At 50.3% G+C, this 18626-nt stretch overlaps 7 protein-coding genes and 1 pseudogene across 8 annotated transcripts, besides 1 other annotated feature; 3 read left to right on the top strand and 5 right to left on the bottom strand.

Annotated features, from left to right (window-relative positions):
- Positions 1-534: 534 nt before the first annotated feature.
- On the top strand, positions 535-1563 carry NCS54_01344500 (Hypothetical protein; the record flags this gene model as incomplete). Its single annotated transcript, XM_053158636.1, has 1 exon — positions 535-1563. The coding sequence occupies one exon, from the start codon at positions 535-537 to the stop codon at positions 1561-1563; it is 1029 nt and encodes a 342-aa protein (XP_053014611.1).
- Positions 1564-2151: 588 nt separating this feature from the next.
- On the top strand, positions 2152-4807 carry NCS54_01344400 (Zn(2)-C6 fungal-type domain-containing protein; the record flags this gene model as incomplete). The annotated part of the gene is made up of 8 exons (XM_053158635.1): positions 2152-2462; positions 2518-2639; positions 2695-2892; positions 2941-3485; positions 3534-3807; positions 3860-4035; positions 4084-4267; positions 4323-4807. 8 exons carry the CDS (start codon positions 2152-2154, stop codon positions 4805-4807), a joined length of 2295 nt encoding a protein of 764 aa, XP_053014610.1.
- Positions 4808-5773: 966 nt separating this feature from the next.
- NCS54_01344300 lies at positions 5774-7275 on the bottom strand (annotated as a pseudogene). Its single transcript has 2 exons — positions 6827-7275; positions 5774-6509 (listed from the first exon to the last, which is right to left on the bottom strand).
- Positions 5774-7275: a sequence feature.
- A 173-nt stretch (positions 7276-7448) lies between these two features.
- NCS54_01344200 (Hypothetical protein) lies at positions 7449-8466 on the top strand (the record flags this gene model as incomplete). Its single annotated transcript, XM_053158634.1, has 3 exons — positions 7449-7791; positions 7842-8122; positions 8173-8466. The coding sequence occupies 3 exons, from the start codon at positions 7449-7451 to the stop codon at positions 8464-8466; spliced, it is 918 nt and encodes a 305-aa protein (XP_053014609.1).
- A 441-nt stretch (positions 8467-8907) lies between these two features.
- Positions 8908-10065, bottom strand: NCS54_01344100 (Gamma-glutamylcyclotransferase; the record flags this gene model as incomplete). The annotated part of the gene is made up of 1 exon (XM_053158633.1): positions 8908-10065. The coding sequence occupies exon 1, from the start codon at positions 9895-9897 to the stop codon at positions 8908-8910; it is 990 nt and encodes a 329-aa protein (XP_053014608.1). The 5' UTR covers positions 9898-10065.
- Positions 10066-10725: 660 nt separating this feature from the next.
- Positions 10726-11845, bottom strand: NCS54_01344000 (Hypothetical protein; the record flags this gene model as incomplete). Its single annotated transcript, XM_053158632.1, has 4 exons — positions 10726-11159; positions 11234-11394; positions 11444-11747; positions 11797-11845. 4 exons carry the CDS (start codon positions 11843-11845, stop codon positions 10726-10728), a joined length of 948 nt encoding a protein of 315 aa, XP_053014607.1.
- Positions 11846-13268: 1423 nt separating this feature from the next.
- NCS54_01343900 (Amino-oxidase domain-containing protein) lies at positions 13269-14716 on the bottom strand (the record flags this gene model as incomplete). Its single annotated transcript, XM_053158631.1, has 3 exons — positions 13269-13850; positions 13903-14177; positions 14674-14716. 3 exons carry the CDS (start codon positions 14714-14716, stop codon positions 13269-13271), a joined length of 900 nt encoding a protein of 299 aa, XP_053014606.1.
- A 296-nt stretch (positions 14717-15012) lies between these two features.
- On the bottom strand, positions 15013-16847 carry NCS54_01343800 (Bifunctional lycopene cyclase/phytoene synthase; the record flags this gene model as incomplete). Its single annotated transcript, XM_053158630.1, has 5 exons — positions 15013-16096; positions 16145-16318; positions 16368-16694; positions 16740-16759; positions 16815-16847. The coding sequence occupies 5 exons, from the start codon at positions 16845-16847 to the stop codon at positions 15013-15015; spliced, it is 1638 nt and encodes a 545-aa protein (XP_053014605.1).
- Between the last annotated feature and the right edge of the window lie 1779 nt (positions 16848-18626).

The raw sequence follows: 18626 nt of genomic DNA, 5'->3' as shown, positions 1-18626 counted from the left end.
TCTTGAGCTTCTAGAATCCTCCATGACTTGGCTGTCTACACTTCGGCATTCGTCTAGTGGTGATGATCAGGATCTAATGCAGTCAAGTCCCGTGCTGCAGACTTTCAACGGCTCTTTCCCGAAGCCATCGAGAACATTTCCATCATGGCTCTGGAAACACCGAGAGAGGCGATGTTGCCGGAACCCTTGTCCGACGTATGCCTCCCTGTGATTGGTTGATTTCATGTTATCCTCCACCGGAACCCCTTCCGGTCAACCGGGTCGCTTCCCGGCCCCGAGACTGAAGAGGGGAGTCCGTCGGCGAGTCGTGCATTTTGACGTTTCGTCGGAGAGGCCTCTCACCATCGGAGCCAGGTTGCGATGCAAACCCCACTCTCAATGAGGAGTATCAGCCATGTTCGGACCTTGAACATGAAAAAGTGAAGTCGATGAGATATTTACACGCAAGACATCTCCAGGTTAAAAACACACCAAACTGGCCACATCCCCTTGCCAGATTTTTTAAGTCAATACACACATAATCAAAGCGTCACAATGGGCTCGCAAATCCTAGCTTCTCCCCAACCCCACGTTCCCTCCCCGGGAGTGTGGTGTCCGGCCGTCACCTTTTTCGACCACGCCGCCGACAAGCCAGACCATGCCGCTCAGGCAAAGTACTTTGCCCACCTGGCTGATTCGGGCCTGAATGGCCTCATCGTCATGGGCTCCAACGCCGAGGCCTTCCTCCTCACCCGCGAGGAGCGGTACGACCTCATCGCCCTGGCCCGCAAGACCATCGGCCCCGACTTTCCCCTCATGGCAGGCGTGGGCGCCCATTCCACAAAGCAGACCCTTCAGCTGGCTGAGGATGCTGCCAAGGCCGGGGCCAACTATCTCCTTGTCCTGCCCCCTGCCTACTTTGGCAAGGCCACCACCATGTCGGTGGTGAAGCGCTTCTTTGCAGAGGTCGCTCTCAAGTCTCCCCTACCCGTCATCATCTATAACTTCCCCGGCGTGTGCAACGGCGTCGACATCGACTCCGAGTCGATTGTCCAGATGTTCAACCAGAGCAAGGCGACGCACCCCAGCGGCAAATCCAACATTGTCGGCGTCAAGCTCACCTGTGGCTCGGTGGGCAAGATCACGCGTCTCGCGGCAGTTCTGTCGCCCGATGAGTTTTCCACCTATGGCGGCCAGTCCGATTTTTTGATCGGTGGCCTGGCAGCCGGCAGCGTGGGCACCGTGGCGGCCTTCGCCAACGTGTTCCCTACGCTGACGTCCAAGATCTACGCCCTGTACAAGGAGGGCAAGTTCGACGAGGCCATGAAGCTACAGCGCATCGCGGCCCTGGCTGAGAGCCCCTGCAAGAGCGGTGTGGCATCAACAAAGTACGCTGTGGCCACCTACTCAGCCCAGCTGGCAGGCATCGAGGGTGCCGAGGAGAAGCTTGCACCGCGGCATCCTTACGAGCCCGTGGGCGATGCTGTCAAGCAGAGTGTCGCGACACTGATGAAGGAGGCGGGCGAGGTTGAGAAGGATCTGCAAAAGACATGGACGGGCCGTGTCAGGGGACGATTGAACTGAGTTTAGTGTTTAGAGTAGTCTGCATATTAAACTGGCGCTGAAGGCAAAGCCATTGTTGATCTGATGACAGAACAGTTGCAATTGAGTGCCAAATGAATCGTGTAGCAGAGACTTGGCAGAGACAGAGACGTCTAGGGCGTACATAACACGACTGCATGAGACGGAATCCACGTGTTGAGATCGAAATGATGTGGATGGAAAAGGAGACCTTCAGCCATGCCAACCCCTGTCATCAGCATACAGCATCTCGACAGTCACCACGAGATAGCCAGCCGTTCCTCCTCCACGTTCTAGCGCCACAATGGAAAGCTGGGGTCCTCTCCACGCGTATCATTGCTGAAGCGAAGTGATAACACCATCCCTGTCTAGTCCCGACGAACCCGAACCCCGATAAGGGCCGGCCACATTGTCCTTCTACCCCGCATATCGCGTTGGGGCTAGTGCAAGCCTGCACCCAAATTTCCAACCATCTCGTGACTTTTTGCCTCCCAACTCGAAAGAAAGACGAGGCCCATAACACCCCCCATCCAGCCCTTCCACTACCTCTAGACCGTTTATCCATTCAACCACAGGTCGGACTGTAGTACCATGCCGCCGAGCTCTTCCTCAAACGCAAGGAGAACAGCGGATTCTGCAAACTCGCGAGGAGGCCGCGTGTCCAAGAGATCTGATAACGCGTTCGTCAAGCCCGCCCCCATCTCTCCCCAATTTATGAAAAAAGACCACCCTTGTCCCCCTCATATGCAACATGACGCTGACCAAGAGAACCTCCCCAGTTGTTCACGGTGTCGCAAGCAAAAGATCAAGTGTTCGGGTTCGCACCCTTGCGATGCCTGCAAGAAGCGCAAGCTGTCTTGCGAGTTTGACCAGCGCGACCAAAAGATCCTGGTCACAAGAGGGTAAATTTTCGAGATTGTTCTTTTGTTCTGGAATGACGTGTTGATCGAATTTTAGCTTCATTCTTGATCTGCAGCAGCAGGCTGCCAATAGTCAACGTCGCGCTGGCGCTGCAGAGTATGTTACACCGGGGTCGCTGGACACAAACATAGACGTTGGTGGTAGAGGTCCTGAAGAAGGTTTGTCTCTATACACCTCACTGGCTGCTGTCGTCCGTGGCTCATTTCGAAATAGGCGACACCGTCACCGTCAATGTCAACCATCCTCCCTCTCCAGGCGGTAATGCTTCCACTGTCCCGACAGACGATGCATTGTCGGGGAACAGGAGTAGCTCAAATAGCAGAAATGGGCTGGACCCAGTGGCTTCTGCTCTCACAAATCCTCTTTCAACGGGACAGTCCAAGTTTATGACCTCGGCTGAGGGAAGAGAATGTGAGTCCTCCGCATCTGTTTTCTCACCCTGTCTAACATCCATCCCAGTTTACCTTGGCACCTCTTCAAATTGGTCCTTCAGTCGCCGTGTGCTCAGCCTCACGCACGAGTACATTCACCAGAGCCCCATCGCCGCAGATAATCTGCTCTTTGACGGCTCAGCCTACGATCTTGGATGGGATGGCTCTCGCATCAGCCCACCCCCAGAACCTCCTCTTATGCCGAGTCTTGACCATGCTGTGTATCTGATCAACACGGTCAAGTTTCACTGCAGCCAGATATTTCACTTGTTCGATGATGAGTCCTTCACGCAATATCTTCACGAATTCTATGCCGACCCGACCAGTCACATCGCCGTCGCAGACCTCCGCTACATTCACCTTCTAGTTATTCTCGCCTTCGGTAAGGCCTTTGCTGAAACCAACAACTATCAATCGAAACGACCGCCCGGAGCTGATTACTTTGTCACTGCACTTCGCCTGCTGCCTAGTATTCATATTCTCGTCCAAGAACCGATTTTATCGACCGAAATTCTCTGTTGCATCGCCTTGTACTTTCAGTGCCTCGACTACCGACATTCGTCTCACTGCTATGTGGGTTTTAGAGTCCAAAATGGTCAGATCTTAGCTAATCCCTCGCAGATTGGACAAGCCATGAGAATCGCTCTCTCACAAGGCATGCACACAGATATGCCTCTTGAACACCTAGGGGAAAAGATCGTTGAGCGGAGCCGCAAGTTATGGTGGACAGTCTATGTCCTTGACCGTGAAATGACATCGTTGATGGGCCTGCCTCAAACCATCCACGACGACGATGTGCATCCTCAGCTTCCGCACTTTTCTGGCTCGACGCATAGAGTGGCAGCTCTTCACATGCAAATTCGGTTATGCCGGACTATTGCGTCGATCAACAGAGGTAAGGATCCCGTTCAGGGAGGGCACTGAGTCACTAACATCTCAATTAATAGGTGTTTATGGGGCCAATGGACGCCTGAACAAGAAGTTCTTGCTCAGCACGAAGAAAGTCCTCGAGAACATTGCTGGACTTGCTGATGAACTCCAGCAGCAGTTTCCCCTGGGTGTGGATAGAGCCATCAATGGAGTCTCTCGGACATCAGGATATCTTCATCTTCTCTACCATCAGGTGGGTCGATAAACCAGAGAGTATAGGAGAGTTTGCTGACTTGTCCAGTGCATTGTTCTCGCCACACGTCCACTACTCCTCTGCTTCCTCAAAATCCGATTCGAGACTCCGGGCTCCATCACAGAAGCGCTCAACTCCTCTCAAACTGTCTGGAACCTGATCAAGATGTGTGTCGACTCATCCTACCAAATGATCAACATTCTTGGCTGTTTGCAAAGTCAAGGTCTGCTTGGTAAACTCACTGAGATTAATCTCGCTGAGAAGCATTGTACTGACCCCGTTACTAGAAGCGTTTCTCCCTTTTGACCTTGAATCTCTTTTCATCTCGAGTTTGAACCTGCTTGTCGCCCCTGTTCTCGATCCTCGGTTCCTTGAGCATGATACGTCGTTTCGCCATAAGTCGTATTCCATTTTCAATGAGATGATTGGCAAAGGGAACCTCATTGCAGTGTTTCGACGATCCGAACTTCAGCAACTCGACGATATGCTGAGTCGCCTGCCCCGAGAAGACACCGGACAGACCCCTGTCCCAGCCAACGTCGATGGGCAAATCATAGGAGGCTCGATGCCTGATGTTCCAGAGGGTGCAACACCGGCTATGGATTCTCTCAACGGGGACAATGAAGCCATGGCGTCCATGATCCCAGGCATGGATGACTTCGGAATGGATGCATGGTTTACGACTGCGCAGATGATTGATATGGCAAACTCGATTGCGAATAGCGACACCGAGTGGGTTTCGCATACCATGATGGAACATGACATCTGGTAGGGAGAACCTCACACACCGGGGAGCGAGTATGTGGAGAGGGCGACGACAGACCCTTTGGGCAAACGAGGTGGGATGAGAGCACCGCAAGCCACTGACCCCTCCTAAAATCAGACGAAAAGCATTTGTTTTTATTCTTGTTTCAATGGCGAGCATGGAGCGTGGGTTAGGGATGTTTCTGGTATCAACGCCAGCTGTTTGGGTATGGAGTCTTGGAGGGCACTTGATGTATTCTAGGGAAATGCTTGGGCGCTTTCTGGAAAGTGATGACTGCCCTTTATTGTTATTAACGTATTGCGCCTTTCACTGTGACATTCGTAAGAGATTATTCGCATTCTGGCATTGAATGGATGAGTTACCATGCTGAAATTCAATGGGTTGATGTGGGTTACTGACGTCGTCAATCAGCGAGATTGATGTCCTGGCTCTACCCGAACCGCCAACGATAGGTGCCACATATTCATCGAGGCTCTTTGGGAACATCAAACGGGCCGAGTCCCTTCTTTCTTGTAGCCCCTTTAGCCCTGCTCGAGTCTCATCATCGGACTTCCCCAACCGCATCTCGCTCCAGCTCCGTTTCTATTGTAACAGACGGCACAACTGAACGTTCTTCCAAATCGTCAGGAACGCCGTCCGGCTGTGTAGTGGTTATAGAAAGTGGTCTAGTAGACTCTGAATTGGAAGGGCTTTCAAAAGGTGCAGACGGTGACTGTTGGGCGGACAAGGGGGACCTTGTCATTGATGAGTGTCCGCTCACGGTTGCCATGCTCATTCTACGAGAAAGAGCTTGGTTGCCTGCCGGGCTAAGAAACGACCTTGGCGTTCCGCTTCTAGATAAGCCAAGCTGACGTCTCGCCTGTCGATCTCTTGATCTCATCTCGCGTTCGGCTTGTTGCTGAGCATCAGTTGCCTCCTTGCTCTGTCGAGCTTTGTGGTGTATTTCACGAAGCTGCTCTGTCTTTGTATTAGTCACAAACCGTATTTACTTGTGCTAGATAGGCACTTGCCATCGCTGAGATTAGAGTATCTCAGTGCCAAAACTGGATCGTTGAAAGACTTCTTCCACCCCTCCTCAATGATGAACTCTGAACCCAGAACCACATCAAAAGGCACTTGATCATGGACCAAGAACTCGTGTCGATGAGTGTATGCTGCGTTAACAGAGTACCATGAGAGCGTGATGGTTGCCTGGGGGACAATGAGTTCTTCGCCCCCGCTGAACCCAAGCCAGGCCTTGTCACTCTTGGCCTCTTCCTGTTTGTCCTCTAGACCAGCTCTTTTCACGATGCGTGTTGAGATCCAGTTCAAGTCGCAACCACTGTCTAGCTTGACTCGGAAGGGAGCAGTGGCGGGAGCCTGGGGGTCATCGGGTACAATGACGAAAGGGAATAGGAACGGACGCTCAGTGCTGAGTGTGCTGAGTTCGCGGAGGCGCTCAGAGACCTTCTCGAGCCCCCGGCCCATTATAGGTGTGTCTGGTATCGAAGTGTGTTCTGCGATTGTGGCTGAAGTTTCCTGGGTTTCAGTGGCTGGGTTGAGATCATCTTCAGTTGTTGATATGGAGGATCGTCGCGTCTTGTCGTCTCTGTGAGCATTGTCTGCAGAAGCGATATCATCTGGGCTGCCAATTGGACGTTCGTATCGAGCGTAAGGCCTCAGTAAAGTCTCTATCATGTCCCTGGGGATGCCATTTTGCCGATTATGTCTAGCACAATGAGACAATAAATGGTTGATCTTGCTCTTTGGGATGCTCTGCTGGGGCCCATATCGATAACAATGGATCAACAACTCCCTGATCATGTCCGCAGGGATTTCATTAAGAGGACAATGGTCCAGTAAATCCTTGATCATGCTCTTGGGGACTCTAGACCTGTCTTCATCACGATGTTTTATCATTTTTTGGATCATATATCCCGTATGATCCTGGTGATGAACAACCGTTCTAACCATTTGATGGAGCTCAGCCATTTTCCATCTCTTTCGTCAGCTACTAGGGGAGGATGGGGGCGAGGCCGAACTAACTGGTTCATCTCTTCAGATAGGAGCTTAGACCAAGTCTCGAGCTGTTCTAGTGCCCCAACAATATTTTGATCGGGAAGGAAGCTGCGCAAGGTATTCTTGTTGGCTTTGTGGACATGCTCTTCAAGTTGAGGTATCAGGCGAGCGCACTGTGCCAAGCAAAGCTGCATGGTTTCTTCGTGATGCTGACGAAAGAGTTCATTATCGAGCGCTTGAGGTAGGACATCTGCGCTTCGAGATATGATCTTTTGAAACAACCAGAGGCGATCGAGAAGCCCACGATCAACAGAAGAGGTTCGCAAGCTTGATACAGCCCTGATGACTTGTTGAGTCTGGGTCACAAGCGAGACCACGCCAGCAGCGACAGAGATCGGATCGGCCATCACGGAATCGCTGGTCTGCTGGCCACGGAGGGGATCGAAAAAGTGAAGGGAGGAAAAAAGGGATGAAATCTGAGTCTCAACCAATACGATGACTTGAGACCTCAGCCTTGATTCGGGGTGCGGCTGAATTATTTGTCCGCTGCAAGGCGTCCTGTCGGGACAAATTAGGCTGTGCGGAATAACTGCCTGAACAGCATCAAGTTAGGTTAGACGAACTCTTGACAAGAGTGAGCACCACAGTCATGGACATGAACCAACCTCAAGATGCGGAACGCAGCAACCAAGATTTCCCAGATGACTCAGGATACCCAAAGCTGGCCAAGTTGATGGGAGATTCTCCGGAAACCGCCATTTTTCGTCGATTCAGGCAGCTCAACATGCTTCATCTACTCAGACTCCAGGCAGAACTACACTCATTGGAGGATGAGCTGATCGAAGTAATTCAGGAAGACCAACAGTCGGATGACCCCGATAGAAAGGACTATTCGAGAAACTTCTTCCTGCTAAAGAGATGTGCAGAGCAAGGGAAGGATTTTGAGCAGTATGAGTTGATGCAGCAGATTGGAGAGAAACTGAATAAATATAGTAGGTACGAAGTTCATATATAGCTGGAAAAGCTGAGGTTGATGAACTAGATACCGCCCTTTCGGCCGCCGGAGCTGTGGAAGGTCTCGCAACACCAGAGAAGCGTTCTTTGGAGTTTCTGCGTCTTTGGCTCAAGGGCGCTGGAGGTGGGGAACATTTCCCCTTGGGAACTGAAAGCACAATCTGGGAGTCAGAATCACGGGCAGAGTATGTAAGCCTTGGTCCAAAGGCTAGCAACGACAGAATATCGTCACTTGTTCGCGGAATTCTGTTGGATACCTACCACTGCTTTACCGAATCTTTCAAGAAGGTGAAGAAAAGGGTCATCAAAGTGCGACTTCCTGCCCCATCTATTTGGCTTGGAACTCACTCAAAACATAGACTGACCCGGCTTCCACGGCGGCTGAACCGCATATACGCGAGTATAACGACGAAAAGCTCCAGGCCGTGAGCGATGGCATTACAGCTGCCCTAGCCTCTCTTCTCCCGACCTTGATGATTCAGGCCTTGTACTTTGTTAAGCGGATGCTGGTTAGAATTGGGCTGGTCATTGTGTTCACGACCATATTCTCTGTTATAATGTCGTTTTACCCCGGTGCAAGAAAGGGTGAGGTGTTCGCAGCTGTGGCAGGTTTTGCTGCTGTTGAGGTTGTTTTTATCGGTACTACTGGGTAGAAGTACATCATATGAGGAACTGGGCATTTCGGAATGCCATTGAGGGATGGTTCAGCTGTAATCAATGGGCTCTTCTAACAATGCTTGACCCGGGCTGCAAAGGCCAACAGCAATAGTGCCAATGTTTCATGTCGAATACCAAACTCGTAGCGTTATACACTTAGATGCTGGATATCTAACCTGTGAGCTTACATGTAGCCTATCTGAAGGTAGCGAAAAAAGCATTATGATTGAAGACACGCTGTTAAGAGCCCATTCTATTTAGCTACCCAGTATCAAGAACCAAAACCCCACACCTTCATAAGACTCCTTGATATCATCCTTGAAGCCCAAGCCCAAACCCAAACCTGAATCAAAATCTCTGCCGTCATGGCCACAAAAGGAAGTATTAATCTATATTAAAACCAATCCAGCTTTCCCAACTTTGGGACCTATATGGCACTAGAGGAGAGTCATAGAACACCACCCAGCGGTGGCCAAGACACAGGCCCCAACAATAACAGCATCGAACCGACCTTCTCTTTGGCCATCCTGAGTTTCCATTGTCTGCCCAGAAGACTTGTCGGCTGCGCTGCTGGTGGTAGCGTCGTTACTGGCGGCAGTGTCGGGCGATTCGTCTGCCTTTCCTTCCTCCTTCTTATTCTCTTGCTTCTCCTCCTGATGCTTTTCCTCCTGATTCCCCTCCTGGAACTGGTCCTGTATGGCTGGTTCCTCGTCATCGGGCCTTAGGTGAGGGACAATGTATTTGTCGAGGAACGACTGTGAGACTCCAAGCGTACTGGCATTGGAGACAGCGTTTTGCATGCGTGCGATGTATTCTTCTCGAATCGTCCCGTCGGTGGCGTAGTTTTCGCTGACGTAGACTAAAGCTTTGACGTCCAGAGGGCGATATGCCCTCTGTTGTCGTTGACTGGGAAGGCCATTCGACGGAGGACTATGTTGATGGGGAGATCCCTCTGGATCCGAGTCTGAGTTTGCGCCCGCTGATTGCGATGTTTGGCCGGACGCTTGATTTGATGAGTTTGACGCTTCTTCAAGCACATGGGCTAAGCGTGCAGATGTGAACGAGGAGTATTGTCTGTGGCGCTGGAGGACGATTTCCAACATGTGCTTTTGGTACAACTTTCTAGCCACACCTTCAGAGCGATCCAGTGCCCTCACATCCCGGGCATTGACAAGGTACACAAGGCCCTCGACTGAAGAGTCATCCGCAGGGACCACATTGGCCACCCCACGCTCGTTGATCTGCCACCTGTAACCAGAGAGTGTCCCCGTGCCGATGAAGACGCTTGAAGGACACCGCTTGGCCATCTGGGCAACATGGAGATTGCTCCCGTAGGCAAAGTAAAGGACATCGGGCTTTCGTGCCCGGGGTAATGTTGACGGCTGCATAGCCTGCGCTTGTGGGTGGTTGTTTTCTTTGACGATCATTGGAAACCGACCTGTGAAAGGGATGATTGGTGTAGGGGGAATGAGTGAAAGAACCCCTAGTCGATGCAGCTGAATCCTATGAACTGCCCAGAAGATGAAGGATCGATGGTACGTTATTGAGTGTATCTGCGCGAAGGAGAAAACTGAACAAGAAAACGTGCATATGGGTCTATCAGGTTAGGCTGGATCGACGGGCCCGGTTGGGTTTATGTTTGGATTTAGCGAATCGGACCCTTGCCATCGTGTCACGAGACGTTGCCCCAGTTGCCAAATGACACGTCTGCCGCTGACTTGGCTGTGAACCAGTGATGTGACTCACAGGAGCTCATTACCTCAAATCTATTGACTTGCAGCGAATGACATGCAGTTCTGTCTGAATGAGGCGACTGACGAAACGTCACTAAAATTTCTTAACCATCAACCTCTAGCATTGGTCAATGATGTTGCACAAAGTGGATACGATTTGGGCAATGTTTGGATTGATATAATTTTCCAATTGACACCCAAACAGCGAGGCTTGCTGACGTGGTTCACCATGCCAACATTATGAAAGGAGGCGAGATGAGTGTGGAGGTTCGAGCATACCAACGCACAATTGACAACAATCTCAATTGATGATTATGGCGGTAAGGGGAAGAGAATTTATCGGAATAGTGCCGTCGTTGATCAAAGAGGATATGGGAGTGAAAGTACACTTGAAACATAGCATGTTGTCCCTTGACTGTTGACCAGACCGCAATTCATCGTCCTTGACCCCAAGATGCGTATAGTGTTCTAATTATAGCGGGGTTACCTACCCATGTAGCGAATCTTGTCGAGCCAGCGAGCTCAAGCTGCGGTAGTATCGGTGACTGGAACATCAGCAGGGTTCTGAGTGCCATTTGCCCCTGCTCCAGCAACCGGTTCATTGACACTCCTCTTTTGCGCACCCGGACCCTCGGGATAAACTGGGTCTTCGGTAACGTCTCTAATTCTGAGTCCGAGACGGGCGGGGTCGATATTGCGGTGACCCCAGAGCAGAATGGCACCGAAAACTGGCTTTGCGAGGAGATCCAGGATTCCATAGAAGACGGCCTCAGAGTCGGGCGCGATGATGTTGCCACCTTCGCAAACGCCCCATGCGATTGGGTAACAGATCCACACGATGAGCGTGATGGTGCCGCAAGCGAGAAAGACGCGGCCGACATCACTTCCAATGCGATTGGCATGGATGCGAGCTTCCCATGCAAGCTGGTACACGATGTAGGCGAGTGCAGCACAACCTGTGTTGGGGACTCAGCAATGTTCCTTCAATGCGGCCATGATAGGACTGGAATTCGAGCAAGGGATGACGAACCGAAAGCGAAGTAGCCCCATTTGTACGAGCTCTTGACAAGGGCGCCCACAAGGCCAGTAACAATCATGACCCAGTCAACAAGTATAACCCACAGCACAGTAGGCCATGGCATACCAGCCGTAAGTAGTAAATCCATGAGAAGAAGAGGAGTGGTGATGAACCTATTTATGGTCAGTATTGTAGCTGTATCTGTGTCCATCGGCAACTCACCAGTCAATGTATCGCACATGGAAGATTTCACGATAGACACCAGCCACTCTATGATCGCTGCGCCGGAACTGAACAGCGATAGGAGTCCAACCCAAATTGGAAGCCATTGAGAAGTAAGAAATAGCAGCAATCATGGTGATGCCTCCCGTGATGTAGTGAAAGATCCGATCAGTCCGAGGCTTGGTCCAAGCAGTCCCAATGAAAGCGATCGTAGCAACCGTCATCACGGCACAGACAGCCCAGTACCAATCTGAGCCACGAGTAGTCAGGTTGATATCACTGCTTTGACCATTGACGGTGTCAGCTGCAAAAATCGTTAGCAGGTGTGAAAGTAGATGGTCTAATGAGCTTACGGTTGACGTTAAGCGCATCGTTTCGGCGTGGAAAGATTTGAGAGGTCATGATGGAGATAGGTATTGTTAGTTGATGTTGGCTGCAACGTGGCATTTTTTTTAACAACGAAAATTCAGATACTGGCATCAGCGACCGACAAGATGGATGTATTCTTGGTATATAAAGGGGCATGTTGAATCCGCGCTTCAACCGCTCAAGGGTCTAAAGAAGGATGACTTCATTTTCTCGGTCATTCCGGGACACTCGGCATCTTGCGTGAAGATGGAAATAACGGTTGCACAGAAACGTTGCCAATCGACTCGTCATAGTATTGGGAAGGCATGACCGCTTCGAAAGACGGCCGAGATGGGATGGAATCAATGACGTTAATGACCGGAGACTGCCACTCCACCGTTTCAGTATCTCTCCGTCGATGGGCCTGGCTGCTAGGCATGCCTGGGTTCTAACGTTAGAAGTTCATTTTAATTTAGCTGGCAACTCCATTTCTCATGCTATGGAGTACGCCACTCATCGTTAATGGTAAGGCTGTCTGTCTTGGTGGGAACTGCGATGTTGGCTTTGGGGGGTTGATACTCGCTCAAGGCGGGTTGAAATTGCAGTGCACTGTAAGCCTAACATACGGCTGCTCGGCTGGGCATGGAAAAAAAAAAAGGGGGAAGACTATGTTGGGCGGGGCTATCACAATATTTTGGCCTTTTTTCCCCCGCATTGGGTTGACTAGGCTGGTACTTTTGCTGCCTAACATTCTGTTGGCATCAACGACGTCGCCAAGAGCAGTCATCGGGCACAGCATCAAAGAATACAGAACTGTCTGGCACATGTATAAAGCCTGCTTATGAGCTTCGGTGTCTAATATAAGGTATAGCAGGGTCGGAACGATTGGACTAGTTGATGTCTTATGGGTATTAATGGATGGATTTCGAGCGGCGACTCTTTTGCTGGAACGGCCATTTCTACTGCTTCTATATTGGTTTATTCTTGAGGAACAGCATATATACTCTGTAAAATAGGACCCTTCCCAATCATCTATTGAAAGATGTTGAGATAATACGCTACCAAAAGTCCAACAATGAAAGCGATGAGATATTTCCCTCCCAAATTAAGGAGAGATTGACCCTGTAACCTGTCCAGCTCGCCTCTTCTGCTCACAGAGTGCATTGCATCCCAGGGTATCTCACTGTCCGAAAATCTCGTGTCTTTCACTATCTGTTCCGCGACGATTTTGCTCCCAGCAATACAAATTGGAACTCCAGTGCCTGGATGTGTACTTGCCCCAACAAAGTAGAGATTTTTGAACTGTGAGTGTTGAGTTCCGGGTCTGAAGGAAAGGCCATTGAAAAAGGAGTGACTTAATCCCAGGATCGCACCCTTGTCTAGGTTGAACTTGTCTTTCCACGTGTATGGGGTGTTGATGACTTCGTGCTTGATGAGTGGGACAGGTCCACGCCAATTCGGGCGTGAATGGTAGCGATTACCGTTTCGCGAGCAAGTGATACCATGGAGTCCCAATCCTGATCCGAGTTGACGTATCTTCGGGGCTATTGGCTGCCTTGTTTGTGCCCCTATGTGTTCCTGACTTGTCCGACAGCAGGTGGCCTACGGGAACTAACACGACGATGGAGTCTTTACCTTCTGGGGCGGCCGAGGGATCCACCCGCGACGGAACGTTGACATAGAAGGACGGCTCCGCCGGGATGAGATGTTGCTTGAAGATACTGTCAAAGGACTCTCGGTAGTCGTCCGCAAGAAAGATGTTGTGAGCCTGAAGTTTCGGAATAACCCTCGAAATCGACCAGTAAAATGAGATGCTGCTGCAGGATGCCTCGCGCTTGGACAGAGAGTGCGCATAGGAGGTTTCCGGTAGAAGATTGTTGTATGTGTAGACAAGGTCCGCATTCGAGACTACGATGTCTGCCGGGAGGAGGGTTCCGTCTTCAAGAATAACTCCGTTAGTTTTCCGCGTGGCCTTGTCGATGGAAATAGATTGTACTGAGGTGGACAGGCGGTATTCCACACCCAGTCGCTGGCCGACCTTGACAAGGCATTCAACAACCTATGCAACTAGTCAGTCTGTCGAAGAGGGGAGAGAGTTCACTTGCACTCACTCTATGAAACCCGCCTTTTGGGTACAAAATTCCCTCTGCCAACTCTGTGTACTGCAACAGGCTATACGTCGCCGGTGCATCAAACGGACTCATGCCCATGTACATAGTCCCGAATGTGAAGACTCTTCTCAGCCTTTCAGTCCAGAAATACTTGCTAGCTCGAGTCCATATACTCTGGAAGGGATGAAGAGCCAAAAGATTCAGCAGCATCTCCGGCCTTGCCATGCTGAGAAAGGATGAAAAGTTCCTTCGAAGCACATAGGCTGCGCTGATCTCTAATGTCGATGTGATTCTTGTAGAAACGAGAGATAGCGTTCGAAGCCATCTATGCCTTCAATGGCCTCGATCGACTTCTTCATCCTTGTCAGATCGGTAGATAGCTCAAAGGAAGAGCCATCCCCAAACCAAATATTGTAGTTTGGCTCACACTTCAGTAGCTCAATCCCTTCGGCGGAGAGTGAAGTTCCAAGATCACGGAAGATCTCGTAGAAGAACTGGGGGAGGAGCAGTAGGGATGGGCCTTGGTCAAAGCGCTTTGGCGGTTAACAAACCTGAGCATAGGTAGCTTGTTTCAAGAGTCAACTCACATAGCCATCGTGATTGATCAGAGAACATCTCCCACCCGTAAAGTCGTTCTTTTCCAGAACCGTCACCTTGAAGCCGGCCTTTGCTAGCCGTGCAGCCGTGGCAACTCCTCCAACACCGGCACCTAGGCGAGCCCGCTAGTCAGTAGTGACATCGTAACTCGCAAAGGGGCCTGGGGAAGCATACCAATTACAATCATGGACTTTCCTTTACACTTTGGTTCTTCCATTTTGACGATAAAGAGTGTAAAAGCCTCAACGGATATCGGAATAAGTATCAGTACTTTCTTTGTGTAACCGCCAAGGGACTCAATGACGTCCTCCATTTCCGTTCCTCGACCCACCACCCTTGTCATGTCTCACCAACCCCTCCCTCTCAACATTTGTGTGTATCACATAAGCCTTGATAAGACGAGTTGTCCATTTTCAGCCCTGGAGTTCTTGGCTCAAATGATAAGAGATACGATGAGTGACGGCCGCTATCTGACCAGCCCTTGCTGGCCTATCACAGACTCCAAGAAAGATTCTACTGGTTCAACGCTGACCATGCAACCCTGATCCTCCTCCACAAGGGCACAGTTGCTTTCCCAGCCCGAACGGAATACCCCGGTTCTCTCAATACCCGCCCAATCTCCATGTAGCTTTCCACGGCAACCCGGATCGGCCCTCTCACCTCAGGAGGAAGCTCATCAATAGCCCCTCGAGCAAGTTCATATTTCGCAAAGGCACGACCAAGGAGCCTTTGACGCAAACCTTCGACGGACGATCCAGATGGAGTTTGAACCACATCTTGAGCCTCTAAGCCCGATTCGCTCAACCAGGTACTCGGAATGTAGACTCGGCCTATGCCGGCGTCCACTGTGATGTCCCGTGCCATGTTGACATATTGGAGAGCAATTCCCATCTGCACGCCTCCATTCACAATGTGGCTACGTGACTCTGCCGATATATCTGGAGAATAGTGCCAAAGTATGAGGCAATTGCAAAGCTCTGCAACTGTTCCCGCCACACGGCTTGCATACAAGTCCAGATCTTCGGTAGTTGCTATTGGGAAGCTTGTAGCAAATAGCAAGTCAGTCTCAAATCCTTTCAACAAATCGTAGAGGGGTTGGCTTGGAAGGTAGTTCGTCGGTAGCTGTAGCAATGCCTGCTGAATCGGTTCCGGGAATTGTTTCCTGACATAGTCGTCCAGCTCGGATGTTGATGATTTCTGGCCAAACGCAAGCTGCAAGAATCGCTCTAGCCTCTCGATCCACAACCTTGCTGCTTCAGTGGATGTGGCTTCGTCGACCAGATCATCAGCGGCCCTACAAAATGCGTAGAGACGAATAAGATCCATCCGAAGTTTCCCCTCGAAGGCTCCACTGGCGAGGTAGAAACTCCGACTTTTCTTACTTAAAAGAGTAGTTGCGTTGACAAGCCCAGCGATGCGCTCTTTGTCGTACTTGGCTTTGGGTAAGAGAAGTGTTTGAATGAGGAGAGGCGGACTTGGAAGACCAGTGTCGTGTCTGAATCTCTCAGGAAATGTGTCCAGAATGGCCAGGGCATTGTCGAATGCCGCTTGTCCGAATACAATCATGGTGTTTGTCAACAAAAAGAAGATGGCTTCTCTGGTGAGAATTAGTACCAGAATGCTTGTTCAGAGTTAGGGCACTTACTCGATATCAAGCCCCCTCCACAGCTCAATGCCATGCTTTGTTCCGGAGGATATACTCCATGTCCCGCGATGTAGAGCAAACGTATCGACCATCCAAAGATAGAGTGTCGGCACCAAAATAGGGATCACGGTGCTGGTCAAGGGTAGGTGGACCAAGAAGTCAGACGCAAGACTCCTAGCGAAAGTTAGTAAGACAGATAGGGTTGAAAGGTCTGTTGACGAACCATAATAAGAGGATGAAAGGGCAAGCCCAAATCAAGATGAGGCCTAGGTAGGTACCTTCTCCACCATTATGAACTGCCGCGAGGCCATGTAGAATTGCAACTACGAGTATGACCTGACCGATGATTCTATGGGAACTACGTCCTCTATCTAGATAGATAGAATGTAACGTAGTTTTACTTAGGATGAGATAAAGTAGAGAAGTATTGAAGGTTTGGATGAAAAAGAAGAAAACTTCTTCAGCTGGAATGTCCTGGAGCGTTGGACCGACGATGGCGCCTGGAGGATATGTCCAGATCTTCTGCCTGATGAGATATGAATCCCACGGGCTGTCAAGTTAGTAGAGTAACATTCTAATCATTCAGTCGACATACATGGTTGAAATCACTGCTCCCTGGTAGATGTATTACGTTGAGACTTTGCGTCAACTAGTGGAGGGTGTAGCTTACCGCTATCAAAAACCCAATCTTGTACATGCCCATTCGCGATAGTAGCGGCCTGTAAACGAGAGCAAGACAAATCCCAACGGGAATTGTGTACTTGACATGCCTGATGAGGGGTCAACGGATAACCTTAGTGGAAAGGAGATTGGGGTGCCTACACCAGCGCATAGTCCCACACCATTTTGGAAAGAAACAGCCGTTGCAGCCACAGCCAAAGAACTTTGGAAACGACGTAAAGAAATGAGGTAATTTGAAGATTCTCGAGAAGCTAAGGATGGTGAAGAAACTAACTTTACGCTGGAAGCCGTTTACCGGTGGCTGTGCCGCTTCTCCCGATGTCGGTAGTCGTTGACGTCAGGACTTCGGGATTTGTGAGACATTGCGAGAGATTGTACTGGTCATCAACCGCCAAGCCTGCGGCATTTTCGATATCGGGAGGGCTGGGTATTGAATGGGCCGGGTGATGGTGAGTGGTGAGTTCGCTCCCTGGGACAAGGTGCGGAAACCATCGTGGCCTTGAGCGGGATATCTGGATGAGTCCATTGAGTCCTGAGAATGGAGTGATCATAGTGTAGCTGAAGCCATACCCTGGAGGAAGATGGGAAGAGACGACAATGAAAACAATCCCTCTACTGATCGTACCAGGCTAGAGTTATGTGATTGTTAGTTACTGTCACTCTGATCCTATGTCAAGTTGTCCCTGCCATGCCCTGTTCAACTAAAAAACGACAGTCTCAACGGCACCCGTAAGTATGATCAGTCTATTATGATAAACAAAAGCTGACTCTGGGCAGCTATCTTTCAGGAAACTTTGCACCTGTTCAACAAGAAACCCCATTAGCACCATGCGTTTACACGGGAAATATTCCCCCAGAGTTGAAAGGGGGCCAGTATGTTCGCAATGGTGGTAACCCAGTGGGCCATGAAGACCTTGGCAGAGATGCACATTGGTTCGATGGCGATGGGATGCTATCTGGTGTTGCTTTCAGGAGAATATCTCCAGACGATGGCCGCATTATACCTGAATTCGCCAACCAATTCATCTTGGCCGATCTTTATCTGTCTCAGAAGACAACGGCGGTCTCATCACCGATAATGCCAAGTATAACAACCCTCGTCAATCCTCTATCAACACTGTTTCAGATTATACTATCTGTGTTACGTACCGTATTACTGATTTTGCTTTCGCATCTTCCTGGGTCGCAGCAGGCGATAAAACGCATCAGTGTTGCGAACACGTCTATACTCTATCACGATGGCAGAGCCCTAGCAACTTGCGAAAGTGGTCCGCCAATTCGCATCCAGCTTCCGTCCTTGGATACTGTGGGTTGGTTTAATGGTGTCCAGGCCGAAGGCGAGCCAGAAGACTTCAAGACCCAGTTAGACGCCCGTCAGTTCGGAGGCAACGGTGCCTTGAGCTTTTTCAAGGAATGGACGACCGGGCATCCTAAGGTGGATAACAGGACGGGCGAAATGCTACTCTATCACAACACATTTCTGCCTCCTTTTGTTCACTACTCGGTGATTCCAAGTAACCTCTCGAAAAACAGCAACATTTCCAAACTCAAACTCATCAATGAGCCGGTGGCCGGAGTATCTGGAGCGAGGATGATGCATGACTTTGGGGCTTCACATACGCAAACCATCATTATGGACCTACCACTATCTCTCGATCCTCTAAACTTACTGAGGAATAGGGAAGTGGTATCTTACGACTCATCACAAGCCTCTCGGTTCGGCGTCTTTCCTCGACATAAGCCACATGAGGTGCGATGGTTTACCAGCCCGGCGTGCTGCATCTTCCATACAGTCAATGCA

Source organism: Fusarium falciforme, chromosome 11 (genome assembly GCF_026873545.1).
Source record: "Fusarium falciforme chromosome 11, complete sequence".
Lineage (NCBI taxonomy): Eukaryota > Fungi > Ascomycota > Sordariomycetes > Hypocreales > Nectriaceae > Fusarium > Fusarium falciforme.
The sequence above is the reverse complement of the archived record's forward strand: the minus strand, read 5'-3'. Positions and strand labels throughout refer to the sequence as shown.